At 36.6% G+C, this 26,015-nt stretch overlaps 1 protein-coding gene across 1 annotated transcript in view; it reads left to right on the top strand.

Annotated features, from left to right (window-relative positions):
• Nucleotides 1-26,015, top strand: part of VTA1 (vesicle trafficking 1) — a 105,462-nt gene that overhangs the window by 48,019 nt on the left and 31,428 nt on the right. Inside the window, exons 5-6 of the mRNA XM_002714850.6 lie at nucleotides 9,297-9,405; nucleotides 25,339-25,515. Of these exons, the coding sequence (XP_002714896.3) occupies nucleotides 9,297-9,405; nucleotides 25,339-25,515 (286 nt within the window). The remainder of the gene's footprint in view (nucleotides 1-9,296; nucleotides 9,406-25,338; nucleotides 25,516-26,015) is intronic.

Raw genomic sequence — 26,015 nt, 5'->3', positions numbered from 1 at the left:
AAAAAAAATGAGGAAACCAGAAGATAATGATATAACATATTTTAAAATACTGGATGGACAAACGAACAAGAAAAAATAAATCCATCAATGCAGAATTGTATAAACAGCAAGCTGTGCTTCCAGAAAATGAAGGTAAAACTAAAATATACCACTAATAAATCTGCAAAGAACAGTTGAAGGAAGTTTTTTTCAGTTTGAAGAAAAATGCTACTGAATGGAAATTTGGATATGGAGAGAAATATGAAAAATACACAGTAATGTAGCTAAATTTAAAAAACTATTTTTCATCTCTTTAAATGATGTATGACTATAAAATAAAAATAACTAGCTGTACTTATATGTTGGATAAACTGAAAACAGAGAAGGAAAATAGAGAAAACCAAAAACAGATGAGACTAATAAAAAGCCAGGAGCAAACTTTAGGCCCAAGTACAGCTTTATCAAAACATACTATGAATTTAAATGGACTAACACTCCAGTTTAAAAGTAGAGATTTTTAGAATGAATTTAAAAGGCAAATACTTACTGTATGCTGTTTTTACTAGGTCTGATCTCTAAAGCCAAAAAGACATTTTGAAAATGAAAGCATGGAAAAAGACATTCATTGCAGATATAAGTGAACAAAATTCCATAAAGTAGACTTTTAAGATGTGTTACTAGAGGTAAAATGGGATGAGACATTTCATAATAATAAATGGGTCACTTCATTAAGAATATATTATTGTTACAAATGCCTGTGCCCTAATAAGAATTTCAAACTACATGAAACAAAAATCAGAATTTTTTAAAAATACAAACTCATAATTGTTGTGAGTGATGTTTAACATCCTCTCTTAGTCATTGATATTATAGTTTTTTAAAATCAGTAAAATGAATAAAAATAGGGCACATCAAATGTAGAGAAACAAGAGCTTTCATACATTGCATAGTGGAAATGTTATGTGTTAAAACCACTTTGGGTAAAGATTTGGCAGATTTTTGTAAAGATAAACATACTCCTAACCTTTTACCCAGCAGTTCCTTTTTCTGGTATTTATCCAAGAGAAATGAAAACACATGTCCAGAAAAAGACTTGTTGAAGAGTGCTCATAGAAGTTTATTCATAATAATCCAAAGCTGGAAACAACCCAGATATCCATCATCACAGAACTGATAAACAAATTGTGATATTATTGAGATATATAAAAAGGAACTGTCTACTGGTATAGCCTACAGCATGGAAAACTTGTAGATGTTATGTCAAACAGTGGAAAAGTGAAAAGAATCCATACTGTAGGATTCCCTCCTTTTATAATTTTATATATTTGATGGCATTATAGCTTAGTGGGTAAAACTGCTGCCTACAACACCCATATCCCATTTGGGCACCAGTTCATGTCCTAGCTACTCTACATCCAATCCAGCTCCCTGCTAATGGCCTGGGAAAAATGGAGAAAGAAGGCCCAAGTGTTTGGGCCCCTGCCACCCAAGTGAGAAACACAGATGAATTTCCTGACTTCTGGCTTTGGCCTGGCCCAGCCCTGGCCATTGGAGGCACCTGGGTGGTGAACCAGCAATGTACGATCAATCTCTCTCTCCCTCCTTGCACCCTTCCTCCCTCCCTCCCTCTTCCTCATTAAGTCTTTCAAATAAATAAATATTTTAAAAATATGTATATTTGATGAATAGATATATGTATATAGATATTATATGCATGTGTATCTTCTATACCACATATGCCCATGTTGGAGTGTATATGTAGTATATAAGTACATACACACAAACACACAAGACAGTCCCAACATCTGTATACTGAGAGAACTCAGAAGCAATCACCAGTAGCAAGAAGCACATAGAAATCACACCCACTAACTAAATTTTCGATGTTGTTTTCCTATAATGAAACCTAGGTGCTTGTACAAAAATTGAATCTACAGCTGGCTGGAGAAATCACTAGATGAAGCTAGACATTCTTGTGTCAGAAAACAGAACTGTTTATCATAGTTGGGACCCAGGACCAGTTTAAAAGGACCCCCACTATCCAATTCAGGGACAATTTGAGAATCAAAATGGATGATAGTAGTGGATGATAATCCATTGAGTAAACTAGGAATCTGTGGAACTGTACAGACATAAGCAATAAAATAAATGAAAAAAAATAATGGAAGACAAAGAAGGCTCTTTATGCTAAAAGTCTTATTTATTGGCTGGTACTGTGGCGCAGCGGGTAAAAATCCTGGCCTGCAGCACCAGCATCCCATGTGGGCATCAGTTCGAGTCCTGCTGCTCTACTGATTCAGCTCCCTACAAATGCACCTGGGAAAGCAACAGGGGATGGCCCACATCTTTGGGCGCCTGCACCCATGTGGGAGACCCAGAAGAAGCTCCTTGGTCTTGGCTTTGGATCAGCCCAGCTCCAGCCATTGCAGCCATTTGGGGAGTGAGCCAGCGGATGGAAGACCTCTCTCTTGTCTCTACCTCTCTCTGTAACTCTTACAAATAAATAAAACAAATCTTAGGGGAAAAACACAGAAGTCTTATTTATAATTAGTACATTTCTAATCTAGAATCTGGAATTTGAAATTTTTGAGTGTTGATATTCAAAAGCTTCCGATTTGGGAGCGCTTTGAATTTTGGATTTTTATATCAAAGATACCCTTCTGGTAAAGTCTATGCAGACATTACATAGTTTGTCAGATTCAAAACTCCAAATCACTTCTAGTCCCAAGCATTTTGGATAAGGGATACACAACTTGTAGTAAATACAGAAGTAATGATGAAGTTAGGAAATTAGCAGTGGACTTTAAAAGTAATGGGTAGTAGGGGCCAGCGCTGTGGCACAGTGGGTTAATGCCCTGGCCTGAAGCGCTGGCATCCCATATGGGCACTGGTTCGAGACCAGGCCGATCCACTTCTGATCCAGCTCTCTGCTGTGGCCTGGAAAAGCAGTGGACTATGGCCCAAGTCCTTGGGCCCTTGCACTCATGTGGGAGACCCAGAAGAGGCTCCTAGCTCCTTTCGGATCTGCCCAGCTCTGGCTGTTGTGGCCAGTTGGGGTGTGAACCATCGGGTGGAAGACCTCTCTCTCTCTGTCTCTCTGTGTAACTCTGACTTTCAAATAAATAAATCTTAAAAAAAGGTAATAGGTGGAAATTTGAAGGACATGTTTATATTAATTTCTAAATATTACTCCTCCAATTGCTTATTAATTTCAATAAGGAAAATAGTAAAATCTATGGAGGAAAAGTCTCCATATACCTCTTTAATCAACTCATCAAACTGAATGCCACCAATGTCACATGCATCCTAAGATGACCTGAGAAAGAAAATTAACAGTAGTAATCCTGTTAAAAATGTTACTTGAACCAAATTGTGAAAAAATTTCAGAAAATCCAAATCAACAAACCTTTTATATCTAAGCTAACTTTTTTGTTAATGTCATGGTTAAGAAATACAAATGCTGTTCCATATTGAGACTAGAATGACATGACCACTAAGTACTGTGCATTCTCCTTTTCTCCTTTGGTTAGATCTTGTCAGGAGGGAGAAATAACTACAGAGAACATGATTGGTGCCATTGACAATTTATTAGGACTGATGTTAGACAATGGTGTTAAATTTCCTTATTTTGATAGCCATAGTATATGAGATCGGTCTTAGAGGATGCATAAGGTGAGGGTAAAGGAACACAGTGTCTCCAACTTACAGGGTAGAGGAAAACAATGTATGTGTATATAAATAGATTGATAAATTCAAAATGTAAACAATGGGAGAATCTGAGTAATAGGTATATGGTGGGAGTATCTTGTACCACTATTAAAATGGATGAAAACAGTTATTTTCAAAAGATAGTTGGGGCCGGCGCTGTGGTGCAGCGGGTTAACGCCCTGGCCTGGTGCACCAGCATCCCATATGGGCGCCGGTTCTAGTTCCGGCTGCTGCTCTTCCAATCCAGCTCTCTGCTATGGCCTGGGAAAGCAGTGGAACATGACCCAAGTCCTTGGGCCCCTGCACCCTTATGGGAGACCCGGAAGAAGCTCCTGGCTTCAGATCAGCACAGCTCCAGCCATTGCGGCCATCTGGGGAGTGAACCATGGGACAGAAGACCTCTCTCTCTGCCTCTCCTCTTTCTGTGTAACTCTTTCAAATTACAAAAAACCAAAAGCTAGTTAATGTTGTTTCCTTTTCTTACCCCCATAAATTGATGTATCGGATAGTTAACACCGATACCTTGTTTGGAAAAATGATTGAAATATATATTCCAATATCTTGATAAAAAATAGGTGTTAAAATTAAGTATTTGTATATAAGATTACAATTAAAATTTGGTATGATTTCACTTTCCTTTTTAAAACTTGTTTCATGAAATTTTAGTTGGCTTTGAAAAAAAAATGCAAAAGTATAAAATATTGAATTTCTCAAAAAATACTTTATATTCTCTCAAAAGTACTTTTGTATCTGACTCATTGTGGTAATCAATTTGTTTTAATATGTGTTTTTCAGATATTTCTCATTATATTTTGTTCCATTGTTTCTGGGAGTTGTATAGAACCCTTATTTGTATAATATACTTAACATAATTGAGAAACTAAAACTATAAATATAATATTTGATTTCAACACCCACTTAGAAATTATTCATCTGTTTGTATCACTTATTACTTTGAAAATTTTATATAAGGTTTGTATTCTCTCCCACTAATGTATGTATTGCATATAATTTGAGAAACTTCACAGATACCCTTAACCCTACCTACTGACTCTTCCCTGCAAGCCTAAGTTGAACTGTGTTCTCAAGTTTAATGCATACATTTTCTTTTATTTGCAAAAGGTGCTTTGCTTCAGCTCTATGTTTTTCATAGTGTGCTTGCAGGACAAGCAGCTTTTAGAGCTTGATAAAGGCATGGATTCCAGAATTTAATACCCATTTATTTCTGCACTAAATATTTGTTAAAACCTGTGTACTAGGCACTGGTTATAGGCATTAGCAGTGCACCAGTGAACAAACTCTCTGCCTTCACAGGAATCACATCCCTGTAGTGTAAATAGACAATAAGCAAAGCATGTATTGTGTTAAATGATAAAATGCCATGTAGAAATTCAGGTTGGGGATAAAAGGTCAATTTTTAAGTAAGGTATTGGGGAAGAACTCCCTAAGAAGGCAATTTTAGCACAGCCTTGAAGGAGATAACACAGATGTTTCAAATAAAATAAAGTACAAAGTTTTGAGATTGTAACCTGCTGCCTGTTCAGGTTCAAGAAAAAGCAAGGACAATGTGACTGAATCCAAAGTAGAAAGGAGATTGATAGGAGATGTGTGAAGGAAGTTGGAGTTTAAAAAGAATTGATAAGATTTGGCTTGTGTTTTTAAAATAGTATTCCTTTCACTAAAAGGGGCAAGAGTGGAAAAAAGGAGATCCATTAGCGTATTACTAAATAATGAAGATGAAAAATAATTTTGGTTCAGACCAGAATTTGCACTAGAGGAACAAGAAATGGATTCTGAATATACTTAGAATACAAAGCTGGCAAAATTCAAGAGCTTCACTTTGAATCTTAGAAGAGAGAAGTAGAAGACTCAAAAATGACTCTGAGGTTTGGGCTAGAACAACTGTTAAAAATTGAGTTTCCTTTTACTGACAGGTGGATGAACAGATTCAGTGGGGGAAGATAAGTAAGTGTTTTGAAATTATAGCAGGCTATAGGCTATAAGACATATGAGTAAAATGTCAAGTTGGGTGTATAAGTCCTTAAGTTCAGAAGAGAGGTCTGAACAGAAGGTAGAAATTTTGGAGTTGATGGCATGAGGAGGTAATACATAGAAAGAGAAGATCAGGAGTCTAACAACTGAAGTTTGTGGCACTGCAGACCATGGGACATGAGAAAGAACCAGTACAAGGCATTGGAGGAGCACCAGTGAACTGAATGGCAAGCCTGTGGACCTAATAAATAGGAAACCAAGTGAAAAGGGAGCCTCAGAGTTTGGAAGATGATCATCTTTTCATGCTGATGGAATTATCAAGAAAGATAATGTCTAAACACTAGATTTAACAATGTAGAAGTGATCAGTAACCATGACAAAAACATTTATAGTAATTAATGAGGATAAAAACTTGAATGGGTTCAAGAGAAAACTGAAGATGAAGAAATGAAGACAACTAATACAAAACCTTTCTTCAGATCACAGTTTTGATTTGCTGCTGGAAAATGGTTTAAATGGGATTTTCGATTGTTTCAGTCACAAATATATATTATACTCATATGATTCTTATATGTACTGGATTTTAATACTTATATAAGGTGCACAAATTTCATGTATTTCATATATACAGATTTAACAGCATGATGACACTTCTCACCCTCCTGCCCATCTTCCCACCGTCCCACCTCCTCCTTTTCTTATTTTTTTTAATTTTTACATTGATATACTTTCAGTTTATTTTAAAGTCACAAGCTTAACCCTACAAGGAATAAAGAATTCAACAGTTAGTAAGTAGAAAAACCACTGTTCCTCGAGAGAATAATGTAAACAATAATCAAATCTCAAAGTGTCAGTTTATGTGCTCATTTTTGAGAATACTTTTTATGGCCTGTACTTGAGGTTATTTGTCACTGTGGCAAGTAAAAATGAATTTAAAATTAAATGAAAACTCTTATATACTACTGCTGACTCTAGTGGCCAAAATCTGCAGTTGTCAGTGATTTTCATTAATGTAGTTACAAAACAGGAACTTAGAGGCCAGGCACAAAAATGAAAGTTCCTTTTGTAATTCCTGTTTCCCAGAAAGGATGTCTAATCAGCCAAAAGGAATTTCATAAATTTAAGAAATACTGACATCTTAAAAATTTCCTTTTAAAATGTTGTATAATATGTAGTATTCTTTATTCTAAAGAAAATGTGTTAAAGTTACAACTGCCAAGAGTTTTCTTATAAATGTTATGCACACAAGTTTGTGGGAGTAGTAATATCTTAGAAACAGTATGGAGTGAAAAATACTTTACTGCTTTATTTCCATTTGGGACAGTTTTCAAAAAATGTGCCTAATGAACACTTTTTGGCTTAAATTGATCCTTTCTCAAACTTCTAAAACACTAATGAAGAACCTCAAGGTGCTTTAAATTTCTCCATCTAATTCATTCTATAAAGTTGGGACAGAAAAAACCTTCTGGGCCGGCGCCGCGGCTCACTAGGCTAATCCTCCGCCTTGCGGCACCGGCACACCGGGTTCTAGTCCCGGTCGGGGCACCGGATTCTGTCCCGGTTGCCCCTCTTCCAGGCCAGCTCTCTGCTGTGGCCCGGGAGTGCAGTGGAGGATGGCCCAGGTGCTTGGGCCCTGCACCCCATGGGAGACCAGGAAAAGTACCTGGCTCCTGCCATCAGATCAGCGCGGCGGCCATTGGAGGGTGAACCAACGGCAAAAGGAAGACCTTTCTCTCTCTCTCTCTCTCTCTCACTGTCCACTCTGCCTGTCAAAAAAAAAGAAAAAAACCTTCTGAAGTCATTATGGTACTCTTTTCCCATTATGTCTTTAGACGGGACTAAGTTACAGATCAACAGAAATTTGGCTTATTTTTAAAGCTCCCCAAAGAAAGCAATTTAAACCTTGCTAAGCTATGTATTCATTTATTTTCAAAATGATCCAGTATATCTACCAAAATATATATTACATTAGTATACATTACGTAGCTGACCTTTAAAAGTCCATTTTCCATCAGTCCACATATTTCCTCTCAATTGAAAACTGTAGTGTGATAATTGTAGGTGACCAAAGCCCTAAATTGAGTGGCTTTACTACTAAAATAGTGTGACGCAGGGCAACTCATTTTACTTTTGGCATGACATTTCGTAATCTCATAATGGTGAGATTGTAAAACCCTAAGAAAGGCCGGCGCTGCCCCACAATAGGCTAATCCTCTGCCTGCGGCCCCGGCACCCTGGGTTCTAGTCCCGGTTGGGGAGCCGGATTCTGTCCTGGTCGCTCCTCTTCCTGTCCAGCTCTCTGCTGTGGCCCAGGAGTGCAGTGGAGGATAGCCCAGCCTTGGGCCCTGCACTTGCATGGGAGACCAGGAGAAGCACCTGGCTCCTGGCTTCTGATCAGCACAGTATGCCGGCTGCAGCAGCCATTGGGGGTGAACCAACAGAAGAGGAAGACCTTTCTCTCTGTCTCTCTCTCTCTCTCACTGTCTAACTCTGCCTGTCAAAAAAAAAAAAAAAAAAAAAAAAAGAAAGAAAAGAAAAAAGGAGAAGAAAGATTATGGGACTTCAATAAAACAGGAACATTTAGGGATAGCCCTTACTGCCTGGCTTTCACCTTGGACTTTAATGTGCATGCCTGATTCATTCCTCCTGTTATCCCCAGTACCTCTTATAGTGAGTACTGGTCAGTTTACTTATGAGAAAAAAGGAAGAGAAAACAAGTTTGTGTGAATATTGGCATGTGTAAACACAGAAAAAAATGCCACATCACAGAATGGCAGTGAATAAATGGCATAAGGACATTGACAAGAGATTGAACAATCAAGGACCAAACTGTAGTTTTTTTTGTTTTTTTAAGTGCATAAACATCTGAAAAGATTGACGTGAGTGGATTTATATTTTAGAAAGAGCAGAGTACTAGATGTATGTAGGGCAAATGTGGTAGGGGTAGGGCTAGAACAGAGAAAGTATATTGCAGATCAGATCGGGTGATGAAGACCAATTCAGAGTATGTTTGAGAAGTAGATCAACTGGAGAAATACATGAAGGAGTACAAAGAAGGACAAAGAATGAAAGAAATGCCAAAAAATTACTCCCACATAATCAGATATGAGAGTATGAAGTGTTTGTTAGCCAGTAGGGTAGGTATGGCAATTGGTTTGGGTCAAGTTAATTTCAATTGTTTGTGAGACATCCAAGTGGAGATGTCACAGTCAGTTGGATATTTGTCAGAAACAAAATACTAGCTTGATTAAGAATGACCAAGGTTTTTAGAGCAATGGAAATGTGTATAGGTAGATAACAATATTGGCTATCATTGTCTTCTAGGAAATCTGGTAGATGGTATAGTGAAAGAAGACCTGATCAGGTAGTGACTGGATGGATATATTCCTATTTCTACTGCCGACCTTTCATGTGAAACCATAAAAGAGAACTATAATTGTGTCTTGAGAAAGATAAATTTTCATGAAATCTCTCAAGCCCTAGAAAGTTTGTAGAATCTAGTAATATAGTTAGGAGATTCTAAAAATAGATTTTATTTCAAAAATATGAAATAGGTCATTGAAAATGCTTTTCTCTTTCCCATCGTCTAATATTGATACAAATTTATTCTTTTTTAGAATGTGAAACACAGAAAGTATGCAAGGTGGAAGGCAACATATATCCATAATTGCTTAAAGAATGGGGAGACTCCTCAAGCAGGCCCTGTTGGAATTGAAGAAGATAATGGTATGTATTTATTTATTCTAAGTGAAATGATTTAGTAGTATCATAATTTTTCATAGATCATTCAAAAATTTTTGAAGGAACAGTATAATTTTGTTTCTATCGGGTCTAAAATCTTTGAAAATTAGGAATAAATTTATAAATGTAAGACAATGAGAAATCAAACCCAGACTGCTGTCAGATCTGTCTCTCAAAACAGAGACTTGCCTTCTCCTTGTCAGAGTAATTTTTCATTCCTACATAGGAAATGTAATCCATTTGTAATTTATGTAATGTTTGTTTGGCAGAAATAGCTCATTTTTTTTAATAAATCTGTTTGAAACATATGAGGTGTTTTTTGTTGTTTGAGCAAGGAAGATAAATAATACATTCATATGGTTCAAAAATTAGAGTACAGGTTAAAAACGGAAAATATATTTCTCATTCCACTTCATCTCCCATCTTCTAGATTCTACCAAAATTCAAATAAGTAAATACTGTTTTACATCATTTTTTAATGAATTTACAAGCAAGTAGGGGTCCTCCCTTTTTTCACACAATTGATAATTCATACTGTTCTGCATCTAGGTTTTTGTTTTTAACAATATATACAGGGAAATTTCCATCAAATACTAACTTTACAAAATTTAGTCATGAATAAATGAAGATCTTGTTCTTTCATTTGGCTTTTAGTTCATTTTTGATGGAAAAGGAAAAATGTTTTCACTTGTTTTACTTGATTAGACAAACAGGAATAGATGATTAAAAGCTAACAAGCTTTGTTCTCTAAGCTGCGGAAATTCCAAATGATCCTTGCCATTTCATTATAAACTTTCAGACATCTTTGAGATGATCATCTAATATTGATAAACTTTTTCTTAAAGGATCAATAGTAAATATTTTAGGCTCCTTACAGCTGTTCATCTCTGCTATTGTAGTACAAAAGTAGCTATAGAAAATATCAAGGATAAAACTATAAAACAGGCAACTAGCCCACTAGCCATAATTGGTTAACATTACTCTGTCTCCTTAGATATCTTATTTTAGTGGATTGTGTTAAAAGATTGTCCAGTATTGAACTAAATTGGCATTGTGTAGTAAATCCCACTTGGTCATAATATAGTATTTCTTATTATGCTAATGGATTCAGTTCACTCTTATAGTATCATTTGTGATTTTTATATTGACATCTTAATGAAAAAAAAATTTTAAGGACAAAAGTGCAAAATTTCATGGAAAAAAACAATTAAAGGGTAAATTAATTTTGCTGTAAAAAAAATTTTGAGATCCATGCCTCATTTCTTCATAATAGGCATTTTCCATGAATTTTCTGGATTCATTCACATGGAGTTCAAAATTATTTTCTACCAAATAAATATTTATTTTAATTCTATTTCCCTCAAACTTTTTGAAGTACTGTCATATCCAATGATATGCTTACTTCATAAATATAAAATGTTTTTTGGTCTCTTGCTATACTTTGAAACATTTTCAACAGCCTTGGAATTGTCTCCTCTTTAAGTCTCTAGGGATAGAAAACTTTTGTGAAACCAACTGGCCCTGGTAGTAGAGTTGCTTTTTGACATTATTCTATGCAAGTCTATTGCCTCGGGTTTTATGAGTGTGTGCTTTCTCAGTCAGTACCACATAAGTGAATATGCACTGATGAAATAAACAATATTTTAGTTCTTTTAGCCTTTAGTGTTCTCTGCATATGTGTTTTTCTCACAGTTTTCCAGTTCTGGGTTGCAGTTTTACATAAGTGAGAAACATATCTGTAAAAGGCAGTATCCACTTACAAAAGATGACAGCTGTGTTTAATATTTCCATATATCATTTAGGAATGAGTAGATAGCTGGGAAAGTTCTTTGCACAGTGGTCAAGATACAGCTTGGGATGCCTGCATCCCATATTGAAGTGCCTGAGTTAGTGCCAACTCCACTTCTGATTCCAGCTTCCTGCTAATGTGCATCTTGGGAGGCAGCAGACGTTGGTTCAAGTAGTTGGGTTCTGTCATGCACATAAAAGACCCAGATTGAATTCTAGGTTCCTGACCTTTGGCCTGGTCCAGCCCCAGCTGTTACAGGCGTTTCTGGAATAAACGAGCAGATAGAAGATTCTCTCTTTCCCTCTCTCCCTCCCTCCCTCCCTCCCTCCCTAACACTGTGTGTGTGTGTGTATTTATCTTTGTCTCTCTCACCTTTTCAAATAAATAAAATAATTAAAATTTAAAACAAAAAATAAGTAGGTGACAAATAAACACAGAGGAAAATATTGAAATTTTTCATCCTTAGTGATAAACAAAATCACCATAAGTTACTCTATACACTTAGGGCTAAAATTTAACAAACTCATAGTACCAAGTGCTAGCAAGGACATTAAGCAGCTAGAACTCTGTAATATTGCTTATGAGAAAAAGTTGTATTTAAAATTAATCATAGTCTTAAAACAAGATCTAGCAGTCCTCCTCCTAGGTGTGTATCCAAGAGAAATAAAAATGTGTGTTTACCCAAACACTTGTACATGAATGTTAATAGCAGCTTTATATGTAGGTGCCTAAAACCAGAAATACTCTAAATGCTCCCAGTTTATGAATGGATCAATAAGTTGTGAAGCATCCTTGCAGTGAAATACTAGTCAGCAGTTAAAAGCCAGGAGCTGCTGTTATACACTTTAATATACACTAAGCCTCAAAGTCCTAAAAGGCCTAAAACAAATAGCTATACGTTATGAGATTCTGGACACTTTGGAAACTATAGTGCTGTATAAACAAGAATCAAGTCAGTGAGCACTTGGAGGTGAGGGGAGGGGATTTACTACAAAGATGAATGAGGAAATTTGGAGAATAATGTAAATATTCCATATTATGGCTATGGTGCTAGTTGCACACTATATTTTAGTTCTTCAATGCTATCTACCTAAAAAGCATGAATTTTACTATATGTAAACTACACTTCACTGAAAGTTTAAAAACTTGAGTGAGGAAGAAAGGAAAACTCTTCTGTTTATCTATTCAGAAGACTTTAAGAACTTTATAGTGACACTCAGTAAAAAAGAAACACTGCACTTTTACATCTGAATACTTGGTATAATTTATTTTGCAGTTCATCTCTTAGAAATATACACTTCCATACAACATTTTAAGGTTAATTTACTCTTGTTTATTCCTAAAGCACACTTCGTGATCTAATTTTTGAAGTTTTCTTCATATAAAATGCTTCTCTAATTTCTGTATTCTTTTCATTAACAATGTAGCAGAAATAATATAATACTAAGGTTGTGTAGTGTTTAAAATTGAGTATTCTAAAACATTAAGTTTTTGCATTATTCCTTATGAAATTTGAAGTGAAATGTTTTTGCTGCAACGTTTATTTTTCACTTAATATCCTGGAAGGTGTTGTATAATCATGTATTTACTAATTTAGTAACTGTCTATAATATGGGATGTTTTTACGTCAGTTCTACTGCTTACTGTTTCCAGTTTTCCACAAAAAAATATTCAAGATCTTTACCAACAAGAATCACCACTATCTGACACCACCAGTATTTTTTCAGTTTTATTTCATACTCACTTTAATGTTGTCAGGCTTCCATAACAAAATAGCATAGTGAATTAACAGAAATTTAGTTTCTCACAGTCTGGAGGCTAGAAGAGTCAATATCAAGATCTGACAAGGTTTGGTTTCTAGTAAAACCCTCTTCCCAGCTTTAAGACAGCCACTTTCTCTCTCTGAACCCACATGGTGAAATGAGAGCATTCTGCCTTCCTCTTTCTAGAAGGCCATAGTCTTACTAGATTAGAACCCTATCCTTATGACACACTTAAATAATTACTTTCTAAGCACCTATTTCCTGATAAAGTCATATCCAGGTAACATGTGAATTTTTGGAGGGACATATTTCAGCCCATAGTATTTTATACCTGGCCCTCCAAAATTCATGACCTTATTACCTACAAAATACATTCTTTCCATCTGAAAAATGGTAATAAATTCCCACATCAGTTCTAAAGTCTAAAGACCAGTCTCCTCTAAATAGCCTCTAAATTAGGTTAAGTGGTAAGGATTGAGGGTACAATTCATCCTGAGGTAAAATTGCCCTCCACCTGTGAATCTGTGAATCCAAACAGATTATGTGTTTCCAAAATACAGAAATACACTCGTGAAATAGGCATAGGTAGTATAGACATTCCCAACCTAAAAATGGAGAAATCAAAAAGAAGAAAATAAAAACAGGTTCTAAGCAAATTCAAAACCTCGCAAGGCAAATTTCATTAGAGTTTAAGTTTTGAAAATATTTTACTTTGAGTCAGTGTTCTGCTTTCTGGAATCATTGGGGTGATAGTTCCACCTTACAGATCAGCCCTAAGTCTGCAGGCAGAGGGCCCTGCCCTTGTAGCTATGGTTAGAGGAATTCTAGCCTGTTGAAATAGAGATGATCCTAGGTTGAAACCATAGAGGTAGCCCTGATGATATTACATTGTGTTTGGAGTCATTCTTCCTTTTTCTTAAAGAATAAGTATACACTTGCTGCTAAATAGCTCCATGGTTCAATACTTTAGATATAAGAAATGTAACAGGCTTTTCTTCTATTTGGGTTTTTTGTTTTTTGTTTGTTTGTTTGTTTGTTTTCAGTCCTCTTTAGTCCCTTCTGGCAGTTTTTTTGCTGCTATATTCCCATATCAATTCCTGGCTTCTGCTAAGACAAATAAATCTTTGGGTCTCACCCATGATCTCTCTTTATTAAATTGTTGTTCAGCCACACCCTAAGTGTTCTCTTCAAAAAGCTTTCTTGTTTTTTGCAATATAGATGGAGTAAAAATTTTACAAATCTCCAAGTTCTGATACCCTTTTATGTAATAATTACTTCTTAAGTTTTTTCTCTTTCCTTTTGCACTTTACTATAAGCAAAAGGGCCAAGCTGCATCTTCAATACTTTGCTTAGAAATCTCTGCTAAATACCCTCTTTCAGAAATGGGATTGTGTGGTGTGGCAGGTGAAGTCATTGCCTGCAATGCCAGCATCCCATATGGGAAGTCCCAGATGCTCTACTTCCCATCCAGCTCTCTGCTGATGGCCTGGAAAAAGCAGCAAAGGATGGCCCAAGTGATTGGGTCCCTGCTACCCATATGGGAGCCTTCGAAGAAGCTCCTGTCTCCTGGCTTCACTGTGTCCCAGCACTGGCCATTGCAGCCATCTGAGCAGTGAACCAGCAGATGGAAGAGCTATCCTTCCCCTCCCCTCCCCTCCCCTCCCCTCCCCTCCCCTCCCTTCCCCTCCCCTCCCCTCCCCTCTCCTCCTCCCCTCCCTTACTCTCCCCTCCTCTCCTCTCTCTGCCATTCAAATAAATAAATCTTTTAAAAAATACTGTTTCATCTCACATTTCACAGAACACTAGAAGACAATTTAGTCAAGTTCTTTGCTATTGTATAGAAGAAAAAAAAAATCTTCCTCTGATTTCCAATGACATACTCCTTATTCTGATACCTCAGCAAAATCACTCTTAAATTGATATTTCTAGCATGCACCTGAAAATTCTTTGAGCCTCTACCCAATCTCAAAACCATGTTCACATTTTTAAATATTCTTTAATAGCAGCACCCCATTTCACAGTAACAGAATCTGCCTTTAATTTGGCTGTCACAGCAAACCATAGGCTGTGTGTCTTAAACACTTTCTCACCATTCTCAATTAAGGTCTGGTGGAGCTGATTTCTATTCACATGCTGTCTTTGTACCTTGGAACTGGCCATCTTCTTGCTATGCTGTTGAGAGAAACAGAAATTTCTCTTTTCCTCCTCACAGTTGTCTAAGACTAAAGTCCCACCCTTATGACCTCATTTAATCTTAATTACCTCTTAAAGAGGCTCTATCCAAATGTAGTCACATGGAGAATTAGGACTTCAGCAAATGAACTGCAGAGGGAGTTCTCCCTATCACCTGTGTAAACCCTTCATTATAGCCCGGGAAGTTAATGGGAAAAAAAATACCATTTTTCTTTAGTTAAAGCCATTTCTTCTCTTAAAATGCTCATCTTTGTTTTCTAATCTGATACTGCTGATCTCTTTCATCTGAATTTCTTCAAAGTTGTTATGTATAGTCTAATAAAATATATACTTAAAAATGTTAGTATCTTCATAACAAGGTAATATTTATAATATATTTTATACTTGCTAGATGTAAGTCACAGTGCTAAATGTTTTACATAGGCAGATATTATCTAACTTAGTCCTCCTAATTTCTGAATGTAGAAGGACATCTGTATTTAGAATTAGAAGAATGAATACTTACAGAATATAAATAACTTGCCCAAGCTCTAATTAGTGAATATAACCACGATTTTAGTCCGGACCTGTAATTCTAAAGTCTATGCTGTTGTTTACATTTAAGTAGATACCTTGTTTTCGTCAACCAATTTAACATGAAATAACAAACCTTATACATAGTTATCTTCCCTAATAAGCATTTTAAGAAAATATCTCAGTCACCTACCATTGAACATGAAAACTGTTCATTTAGCCTTCCTTTGAGAGCACAGTGTCAGCATTATGAAGACTATCCATATGCTTTAGACATGATCGAGAGCCCTGAATTTGTAATGCCTGCCACCTCCCAGGACTTACCTTTGTGCTTGCATTTTTTAAATAGTTCATATATTTTTTCTTGTTAGTCTTAATGTCATTTCTAGTATTAGGCAAGTACATGGCATGTATACAACGTAGTCACTTTCATACAGGAGCTTATATTCTCATGAGGAGCAATAGTTTAATAAGCATTTATAATCTATGATTGTAAGAGATTGTGCCTAGATGAATATTGAATATTAATTGAACCAAACCAGGTAGCAAGCTACAACTGGTGGTGGGGGTGGGGTGGGGTGGGGCAGCATTGGGTGCCATTTGCCCTAGCAATTAAGATGCCACTTGGGATGCCCAGCCTCTCCACATTTATTCCAGATTACTGCTAATGCACATACTCGGAAGCAGCAAGAGATGGCCCAAGTACTTGGATCATTTCCACCCATGTGGTAGACTTGGGTTGAATTCATGGTTCTAGGCTTCGACCAGACCCTGCCTTCCTGAGCCATTTTAGGCATCTGGGGTGTGTATGGCAGATAGGAGTTCTTTCTGTTTCTCTTCTCTCCCTTCTCAGATAAAATTAATAAATAAGTACATATTTAAATATTAAAAAAATCCTTCTGCAGAGAGTAAAAGATTGAAAATTGACTGGAATATAGAAACTTAAATATTATATATTTTTGACAGTTAATTTGGGAAGGATAAATCTATAGGTTGTGAGACAAATTCAGGGGCTGTTAGTAATTTAAATGAAAAGTAATGGCAGCCTGAGTAAGGTATTGGCCTTGGAGATAAAGAGAACAAGGTAGGGGCCAGTGCTGTGGTGTAGTAGGTAAAGCCACTGCCTGCAGTGCCAGCATTCCATATGGGAGCTGGTTTGATTCCCAGCTGCTCCATTTCCAATCCTGCTCTCTGCTATGGCCTCGGAGGACAGTGAAGAACTGCCCAAGTCCTTGGGCCCCTTGGGAGACCCGGAAGTAGCACCTGGCTCCTGGCTTTGTATCAGCTCAGCTCCAGCCATTGCAGCCAATTGGGGAGTGAACCAGCAGATGGAAGACACCTCTCTCTCTCTCTCTCTCTCTCTCTCTCTCTTTCTGCTTCTCTGTGTAACTCTGACTTTCAAATAAATAAATAAATCTTAAAAAAAATGAGAGAGAACAAGGTAGAGTTATAGAAGTATGATCAGTGGGACTTGATCAATGAGTGAGAGAAGGAAGAAATGAAAGATGTTCCCTATAGGTCCACCTTTGGAGGTTGGACGCATACTGTTTCCATTCAAAGAAATGGCACAAGATGAACAGATTTGTTAAGAAAATTAAAAGAACACTGAAGTTCTAATTTGTACTTGAAGTAGTACAATTGGCAACTTGATATTTTACCAAAGATTTCAGAAGAACCATCTGTGATAAAATTAGAACTTTGAAGTTGTCATCTCAAAAGCAAGAGGGATGTCCACTTTCAACATTACTATCCAATATGGTTCTAGAAGTTTTAGCCAGAGCCATTAGGCAAGAAAAAGAAATAAAAGGAATACAAATTGCAAAGGAAGAAGTCAGATTATCTCTGTTTGCAGAAGTACATGATCGTTTATATAGGGAAACCAAAAGACTCCACTAAGACTATTGAGACTCATAAGAGAGTTGGGTGAAGTTGCAGGATATAAAATCAACAACAAAAATCAGTAGCCTTTGTATACACTAACAATGTCATGGCTCAAAAAGAACATTTAAGATCAGTACCATTCACAGTAGCTGCAAAAAAAATTTAAATTACCTTAGAATAAATTTAACCAAGGATGTGAAAGGTCTCTACAATGAAATTACAAAAGATTCAAGAAACAGAAAACACACAAAAAAATGGAAAAATCTTCCATGTTCATGGATTGGAAGAATGAATATCAAAATGTCCATACCACCAAAAGCAATTTACAAATTCAGTGTGATCCCATTAAAAATACCAATGACATCCTTCTCATATCTGAAAAAAATGATGCTAAAATTCATATGGAAACCAAGAGACCCACAAATAGCTAAAGCAATATTATATAACAAAAAATAAAATTGTAAGCATCACAATGCCAGCTTTCAAGATATACTTCACAGTAGTTACAATCAAAACAGCCTGGTACTGACCAAAAAAAAAAAAAAAAAAAAGACATGTAGATCAATGAAACAGAATAGAAATCCCAGAAATCAATCCATGCATCTACAACCAACTAATCTTTGACAAACAAGCTAAAACCAATTCCTAGAAAAAGGGCAGTTTCTTCAACAAATGGTGCTGGGAAAACTGGATCTCCACGTGCAGAAATATGAAGCAAGATCCCTACCTTACACCGTCTACAAAAATAAACTCTAATTGAATTAAGGACCTTCGTCTATGACCTGATAACATCAAATTACGAAAGGAAAACACTGAGGAAACTACAACACATTGGCATAGGCAAAGACTTCTTGGAAAAGATCCCAGAAGCTCAATCAAAGCAAAAAATAGACAAATGGGATTACATCAAGCTAAGCAGCTTCTGCAATACAAAGGAAACACTCAACAAGAATCAACTGACAGAATGGTAGAAAATATTTGTAAACTATGCCACTGATAAAGGATTAATATCCAGAATATATAAATAGCTCAAGAAACTCAGCAATAACAAAGCAGTCAAGAAATGGTTGAAGGACATGAACAGGCATTTTTCTTTATATATATATATATTTGAAAGACAGAGAGAGAAAACAGAGAGAGAAAGAAAGAGAGAGAGAGAGAGGTCTTCCATCTGCTGGTTCACTCCCCAAATGGCCTCAGTGGCCAGAGCTGCACTGATCCAAAGCCAGGAGCCAGGAGTTTCTTCCGGTTCTTCCACATAGGTGCAGGGGCCCAAGGACTTGGGTCATCCTCTACTGCTTTTCCAGGCCATAGCAGAGAGCCAGATTGGAAGTGGAGCAGCCAGGATTTAAACCAGTGTCTAAATGAGATGCCAACACTGCAGGCGATGGCTCTACCCACTATACCACAGCACCAGCCCCCAGGCGTTTTTCAAAGGATGAAATTTAGATGGCCAAGACACATGAATAAAATGCTTAGGATCATTAGCCATCAAAGAAATGCAAATCAAAACCACAATTAGGTTTTACCTTACCCTGGTTAGTATAGCTATATATAAATGCTGGCATGGGTATGAGGAAAAAAGGTACCCTAAACCACTATTGGTAGGCATGTAAACCAGTACAACCATTATGGAAGACAGTACAGAGATTCCTCAGAAACCTGAAAATAGAGCTCTCGTATTACCCAAATCCCCACTCCTGGGAGTTTATCCAAAAGAGATGAAATCAGCATATGAAAGAGTGATCTGTATCCCCATGTTTATAGCAGCTCCATTCACAATAGCTAAGATAGGGAATCAACCCAGATGTCTATCAACTGATGACTTGAATAAAGAAAATGTGGTATATATACACTATGGAATACTACTCAGCCATAAAAAGAATGAAACCCTGTCTTTTGCAACAAAATGGATGCTACTGGAAACTATCATGCTTAGTGAAATAAGCCAGTCCCAAGAAAGACAATATATCTTTTCCCTGATTGGTGGTAATTAATATACAGAGTATAAAAAATGTAATGTATATGAGTGAAACTGACATTTTGAGATTTATTGTTTATAGCCCTTGTCTTGAAGAATAGTAATTTTTCTACATACCACTTGTTGAAATCTATTTTGTGGAGGGTTAAGCTTGTGACTATAAAATAAACTGAAAGTATATCATTGTAAAAACAAAGGAAAGACGAAGAGATGTGGGATGTGGACAGCAGGGAGGTTATGGTGGGAAATATCATTATCCTCAAATCTGTATATATGAAGTACATGAAATTTGTTCACATTATATGTTTTTTAAAAAGTAAAAAAAAAAAAAAAAGAGGTGAAGCCAGAGTGAAATGAAAGAGGTGAAGCCAGAGTGAAATGTTAGATCTCTCAAAAAGAGTGTGTACTCTTAGAGCTAAGTACCAAAGATTGAGCTCATCCTCACATTTAGTAATTATACTGGGAAAGCTACTTCTACTTTCTGATTACATATAAAGTATTATATACATACATATATTTGTAGTAAATGTAAAGATACATGCTGTATTATTCCACTTCTCATTGATATAACAAAATGTCTGAATCAAGCTACTTTGTTTTCTTAGGATATTGAGATGCAGAATTTTATCAAGTTCTTTTTATGCATTTGTTAAAAAGATAATGGTTTTTTCTTTTTATTCTATTAATATGTGTTGCATTGATTGATGGATTTTCAAATGTTAGACCAACGCTGCCCTCCTTGGTAAACTCCCGTATTCATGATAGAACCTTATATAACTAAATCTAGTTCTAATAGTAAGGATCTGTATCTACATTTATTTATGTCTTTGGGAAGCTTTGGCATTAGGGTTACACTGCACCATAAAACAAATTGACAGTAATCCCTCCTCTACTGTTTTCGGAAGGTGTTTGCTTAAGATTGGTGTTTTTTCTTATTTAGATGACTGATAGAATCCACCACTTAATCCCTGTAGGCCATCCATTTCTTTGTTGGAAGGTTCTGACTGTGCATTAGATTCCTTCAATAGATATAGGTATAGCCAGATGTCAGCTCATCTCTTCCTTCATGGGGTTTAGTAGTTTGTGTATTTTGAGTAGGTGTGACATTTTCTTAGGTATTCTAGTTAACAGCTTAATATTGCCTTATTGTCCTCACTATGCTACTTTTTAAAATATTTATTTATTTATATGAGAGGCGGAGTTACAGACAGAGAGAGGGGGAGAAAGAGAGAGAGGTCTTACATCCTCTGGTTCACTCCCCAAATAGCTGCAGTGGCTGAAACGGGGCCATCCAAAACCATGAGCCAGGAGCTTCTTCTGGGTCTCCCACATGGGTTCAGGGGCCAAAGTACTTGAGCCACGGTTCACTGCTTTCCCAGGCCATTAGCAGGGAGCTGGATGGGAAGTGGAGCAGCCAAGACCCTGACCAGCACCCATGTGGATGCTGGCACCACAGGCGGAGGGTTAACCTACTACTCCAAAACACCAGTCCCCTCAATATACTTTTATTGTCTGTAGGATACAGCTTTTTCATTCTTAACATTGGTAATATCTATTTTTTCTCTCTATTCTACTATATCTTGACAGAGTTTTGTTTGATTGCTTAAACGAATGATTTTTAAGTATTATTTTTTAATTTTCTATCTCATTTTTTTCCTTCTCTTAGATTTGTGTTTTCGTTTTTTTCTGTAATTTCTTGAGGAAACATCTATCTTTGATTCTTAAATTTCTTCTTTCTAATAAAAACATTTAAATCTATCAGTTTCCCTCTAAGAACTAATTTAGTAACATTCTGTATTTCTGATTTCCTTTTTGAGTAATGGATATTTAGAAGTATATTGTTTAGGCCAGCGCTGTGGCTCACTAGGCTAATCCTCCACCTTGCGGCACCGGCACCCCAGGTTCTAGTCCCGGTCGGGGCGCCAGATTCTGTCCCGGTTGCCCCTCTTCCAGGCCAGCTCTCTGCTGTGGCCAGGGAGTGCAGTGGAGGATGGCCCAAGTCCTTGGGCCCTGCACCCCATGGGAGACCAGGATAAGTACCTGGCTCCCGCCATCGGATCAGCGCAGTGCGCTGGCTGCAGTGAGCCGGCCGCGGCGGCCATTGGAGGGTGAACCAACGGCAAAGGAAGACCTTTCTCTCTGTCTCTCTCTCACTGTCTACTCTGCCTGTCAAAAAATAAAAAAATAAATTAAAAAAAGGAAGTATATTGTTCAATTTCAAAATATTTTGTATGGGATCAGCACCATGGCATAGTAGGCTAGGCCTTTGTCTGTGGTGCCTGCATCCCATATGGGCACAAGTTCATGTCCTGGCTGTTCCACTTCCAATCCAACTCTCTGCTATGGCCTGAGAAAGCAGTGGAAGAGGCCCCAGTGCCTGGGCCCTGCACCCACATGGGAGACCCAGAAGAAGCTCCTGGCTCCTGGCTTCAGATTAGCACAGCTCTGGCCATGGTGGCCATTTGGGAAGTGAAGCAGCGGATGGAAGACCTTTCTTTCTGTCTCTTCCTCTCTCTATATATACAACTCTACCTCTCAAATAAATAAATAAATAATCTGGGATATTTTTAGATATCTTATTGTTATTTAATTCAATTCCATTTTTGTCAGAGAATAAAATACTTTTTAAAGATTGCTGTATTTTGAAGTTTATTGAGTTTATAATTCAGCATATGATTAGTCTTGATCAACATTCTATGTGCAATTGACAAAATGTTCTGCCTTTGGTGGTTAATAGTATTCTGTGAATATGACTAATAAAAGGGTGTTAAAAATCTTCAACTATGGGGATTTTACTAGTTCTGTCAGGTTTTGTTTTGTTTAAAGCTCTATTTTGTTAAGTACATGTAATTTTATAATTGCTTAATTTTAATGAACTAACCCTTTTATTATTTTTAAATATTCCACTGTATTTAACTGCTACTCCTTGCCATAAATTTTGTTTTTCCTAATACCACAATTAGCACCTTGCTTTCATCTGGTTGACTATTTATGTGACTTTTTATCATTATGAAATATTGCACTGTATCTCTGCTAATATTGCTTATCATCAATTCTGTTTGATCTATTAAAATTAGTCACTTCATCTTGTGTTCCTTAGAACTTACATGATACATCTATTTCCATCCTTTATAAAGTTTAGGCATACCAAAGTATTTTTCCTAATTTTTCATTTTCATTTTATTTGAAAGAGAAAGAGATCTTCCATCTGCTATTCACACTCCAAATGCCTGCCAATAGTCAAGGCTGGAACAGGCGAAAACAACAGCTAGGAACTGAATCTTAGTCTCCCACATGGGTGGCAGGGACCCAAGCCCTTGTGTCGTCTTCTGCCTTCCCAATGTGGACGTTAGCAGGCAGTGATTGTGGAAGCGGAGCCAAGACTCTGACCTGGCACTCTGATATGGGAAGTGAGCTGCACAAGTAGTGTCTCAATCACTGCATGTGAGCATTTCTGTTTTATTCAGTCTTTCAGTACATCCCTTCAAAATAGTGTTCAGTCCAAGCCTACTATTTTGTCATTCGTTTTCTGTTTCTTATTTTTTTTGTTTCCCTCTTAGATTTTTCTTTTCTCTGATGAATTATGCCATATTTTTCTTAATAATCTTTAATATATTTATAAAAGCTGTTATAAAATTCTTTTTTATTGATAAATCTCTGAATCAATTTAAAATCTTTTTCTCTGTTTTTTTCCTTCTTTCTCTGGTCATAATGTTCTTTATTTCCCCTATACCTCAAATAATTTTTATTGTTAATAGCATGTTGTAACTCCTTTGCATACAATTTTCTTCTACAAAGCCGTAATTCTTATTTTAATAGTTAACTTGCCTGAACTCAGATTGATAACTTTTTCCTTCAGCTTTAAGCTATTACTTTATTCTAGGGCTACCTGGAGTCTTCCTTGAGTGTGTCTGCATACTTTCAGGGTATGCAGGTAGCTAGCTGGAGTTTGTAGATATTTCAAGACTAAACTGTCAGTTACTCTTTCTTCTGCATAGACTGTTTTGGGAAAATGACATGTAAGTTAGTCCATCTCCCAGGGTCACGTTCACTCTAGTTTCTGTCAGCGTTTGGCGAGTTTTCAATGCCTTTAAATAGTGGGGTGGTTTTCATTCCCAGAGTATATAAGTGTTAGAATTCTCTAATAGAGAGGAAGATGATTTTAATGTTTATAAAGTATAAATGTATCAACAAGATTTCCTAGTAGAAAGCCCATCTCAAAGTAATTGGTAACCTTGATTTTCTTTTATTTAAATTACCTGCAGAGAATATATGATATAGTATAATCAGATAAAGAAAGATATTTTTTAAATGCGGTAAGCAGGAGCTGGCACCGCAGCGCACTAGGTTAAACCTCTACCTGCGGCGCCAGCATCCCATATGGGCGCTGGGTTCTAGTCCCAGTTGCTCCTCTTCCAGTCCAGCTCTCTGCTGTGGCCTGGGCTAGCAGCGGAGGATGGCCCAAGTGTTTGGGCCCCTGCACCCACATCGGAGACCAGGAAGAAACTCCTGGCTCCTGGCTTCGGATTGCATAGCTCTGGCCATTGCGGCCATTTGGAGAGTTAACCAATGGAAGGAAGACTTTTCTCTCTGTCTCTTTCTCTCACTGTCTGTAAACTCTACATGTCAAATAAAAAAAAGTCTATATCCTATACTTATTCTTCTTTAATTTTAAGTCACAAGATTCACAAAATTGGCATGTTATCCTTTAAATATACTATCAACATTTAATTTTCTCAAAGTTTTCAGCTTTAGCTAATAATACAGTATACTTTAAAAGTATATTTCAAAACTTATCAAGATAAAAAACTTACCACTTTCAGATTTTTGTCTATTAGTAGTTTGATACACATTCCTAATCATTTAATAGCTAGTACAAAATAATATTGACTAAAAGGCAGCAGTCATAAAATAGAGTTCTTATTTAAAGAAAATTATTCTACATGCAAAGAAGTTAAAATATTCAAAAATATGAACCTGAAAGAAGCATTAATAATAATGTCAGGTACAATTGTATTTTAATATCATAGAAAAAATTAAAACTATTATCTAAAGAGATAGGACCTGCTTATCAAATTTATTAAATAGAATTCCCTATGTAGACTGTAATATGTGTACAATAAAATAAGAATGCTTATCATTTCAAAATACCTACTTTTAGGATCTCTGTGAGTGAGATCCCAGCAGAAAGAATGGGCCATCAAAGAAGGAGGTACCTTTCTCTGAAAGGAGGAGAGAACTTCCATTTTGACCATGACCTTGTCTAAATAAGATCAGAGTTGACGAACTCAAAAGGCCTCCATAGCCTTGGCAACTCATGACAAGAGCCTCGGGTGATTACTGACACCATAAACAAGAGTGTCAATTGTTAAATCAACAACAGGAGTCACTGTGCACCTGCTCCCCATGTAGGATCTCTGTCCTTAATGTATTGTACTATGTGAATTAATGCTGTAACTAGTACTGAAATAGTACTTTACACTTTGTGTTTCTGTGTAGGTGCAAACTGTTAAAAGCTTTACTTAATATATACTAAATTGATCTTCTGTATATAAAGATAATTGAAAATGAATCTTGATGTGAATGGGATGGGAGAGGGAGCAGGAGATTGGGAGGGTTACGGGTGGGAGGGAGGTTATGGGGGGAAAAAGCCACTGTAATCCAAAAGCTGTACTTTGGAAATTTATATTTATTAAATATAAGTTTAAAAAAAAAACAAAATACTTTTAACATTGTATATATATTATATATATGTATATTATATATAATTATATATATATATATATATTATATAATAGATGGTGAAGAAAATGAAGATGCCGGAGTAGCCTCTTTGCCCACTCAACCACCTCAGCCATCATCATCCTCAGCATTTGACCCAGGCAGCATGCCATCAGGCAGCTATAGTGGCATACAGATTCCTCCGGGTGCACACGCTCCAGCCAACACACCAGCGGAAGTGCCTCATGGCACAGGTAGGAAATTAAAGCTTAATGACTTTTGGATTTCTCTTTTATACATATGAACTACACTTCTTATCATGTCTGTGCCTTATTAATGGTATTCATGAAGTATAAGATCTTAAATTCCATTTGATGCCACAGAAAACATTTAATTCTTTTCATTGAAGTTTTAATGTTAGTTGTATTTTATGTTTGAGAAATAACAAGTATTTATATGTAGATTACAGTTAACTTTATAACTTACTAATGGGAGTAGTGTCTGTGTTTTTTATGTATAGTACTCTTTTTTTCTTTTTCTTCCTTTACCCTTCATCCCCCTTCAATATTGTTTAAGAAGAGCACTGAGTTGAGTGAAGTATGTCCTAGGCTGTGTGATGGTCGCACTCCAATAGCAAGAGTAGATTTTCCTTGCTTTGTTCCCTTAGGACCCTGCTGCTGCCCGTCACTTAAGGAGGAAGTAGAGGGTTTGAAGCTCAGAATCTCAGTAGCCATAAAATCTCTAGACAGGTGAA

Source organism: Oryctolagus cuniculus, chromosome 5 (assembly GCF_051225735.1).
Source record: "Oryctolagus cuniculus isolate XC-2025 breed Fujian yellow rabbit chromosome 5, ASM5122573v1, whole genome shotgun sequence".
NCBI classification, from domain to species: Eukaryota; Metazoa; Chordata; class Mammalia; order Lagomorpha; family Leporidae; genus Oryctolagus; species Oryctolagus cuniculus.
Note: the sequence above shows the minus strand (reverse complement) of the source record. Positions and strands in the feature narration are given on the sequence as shown.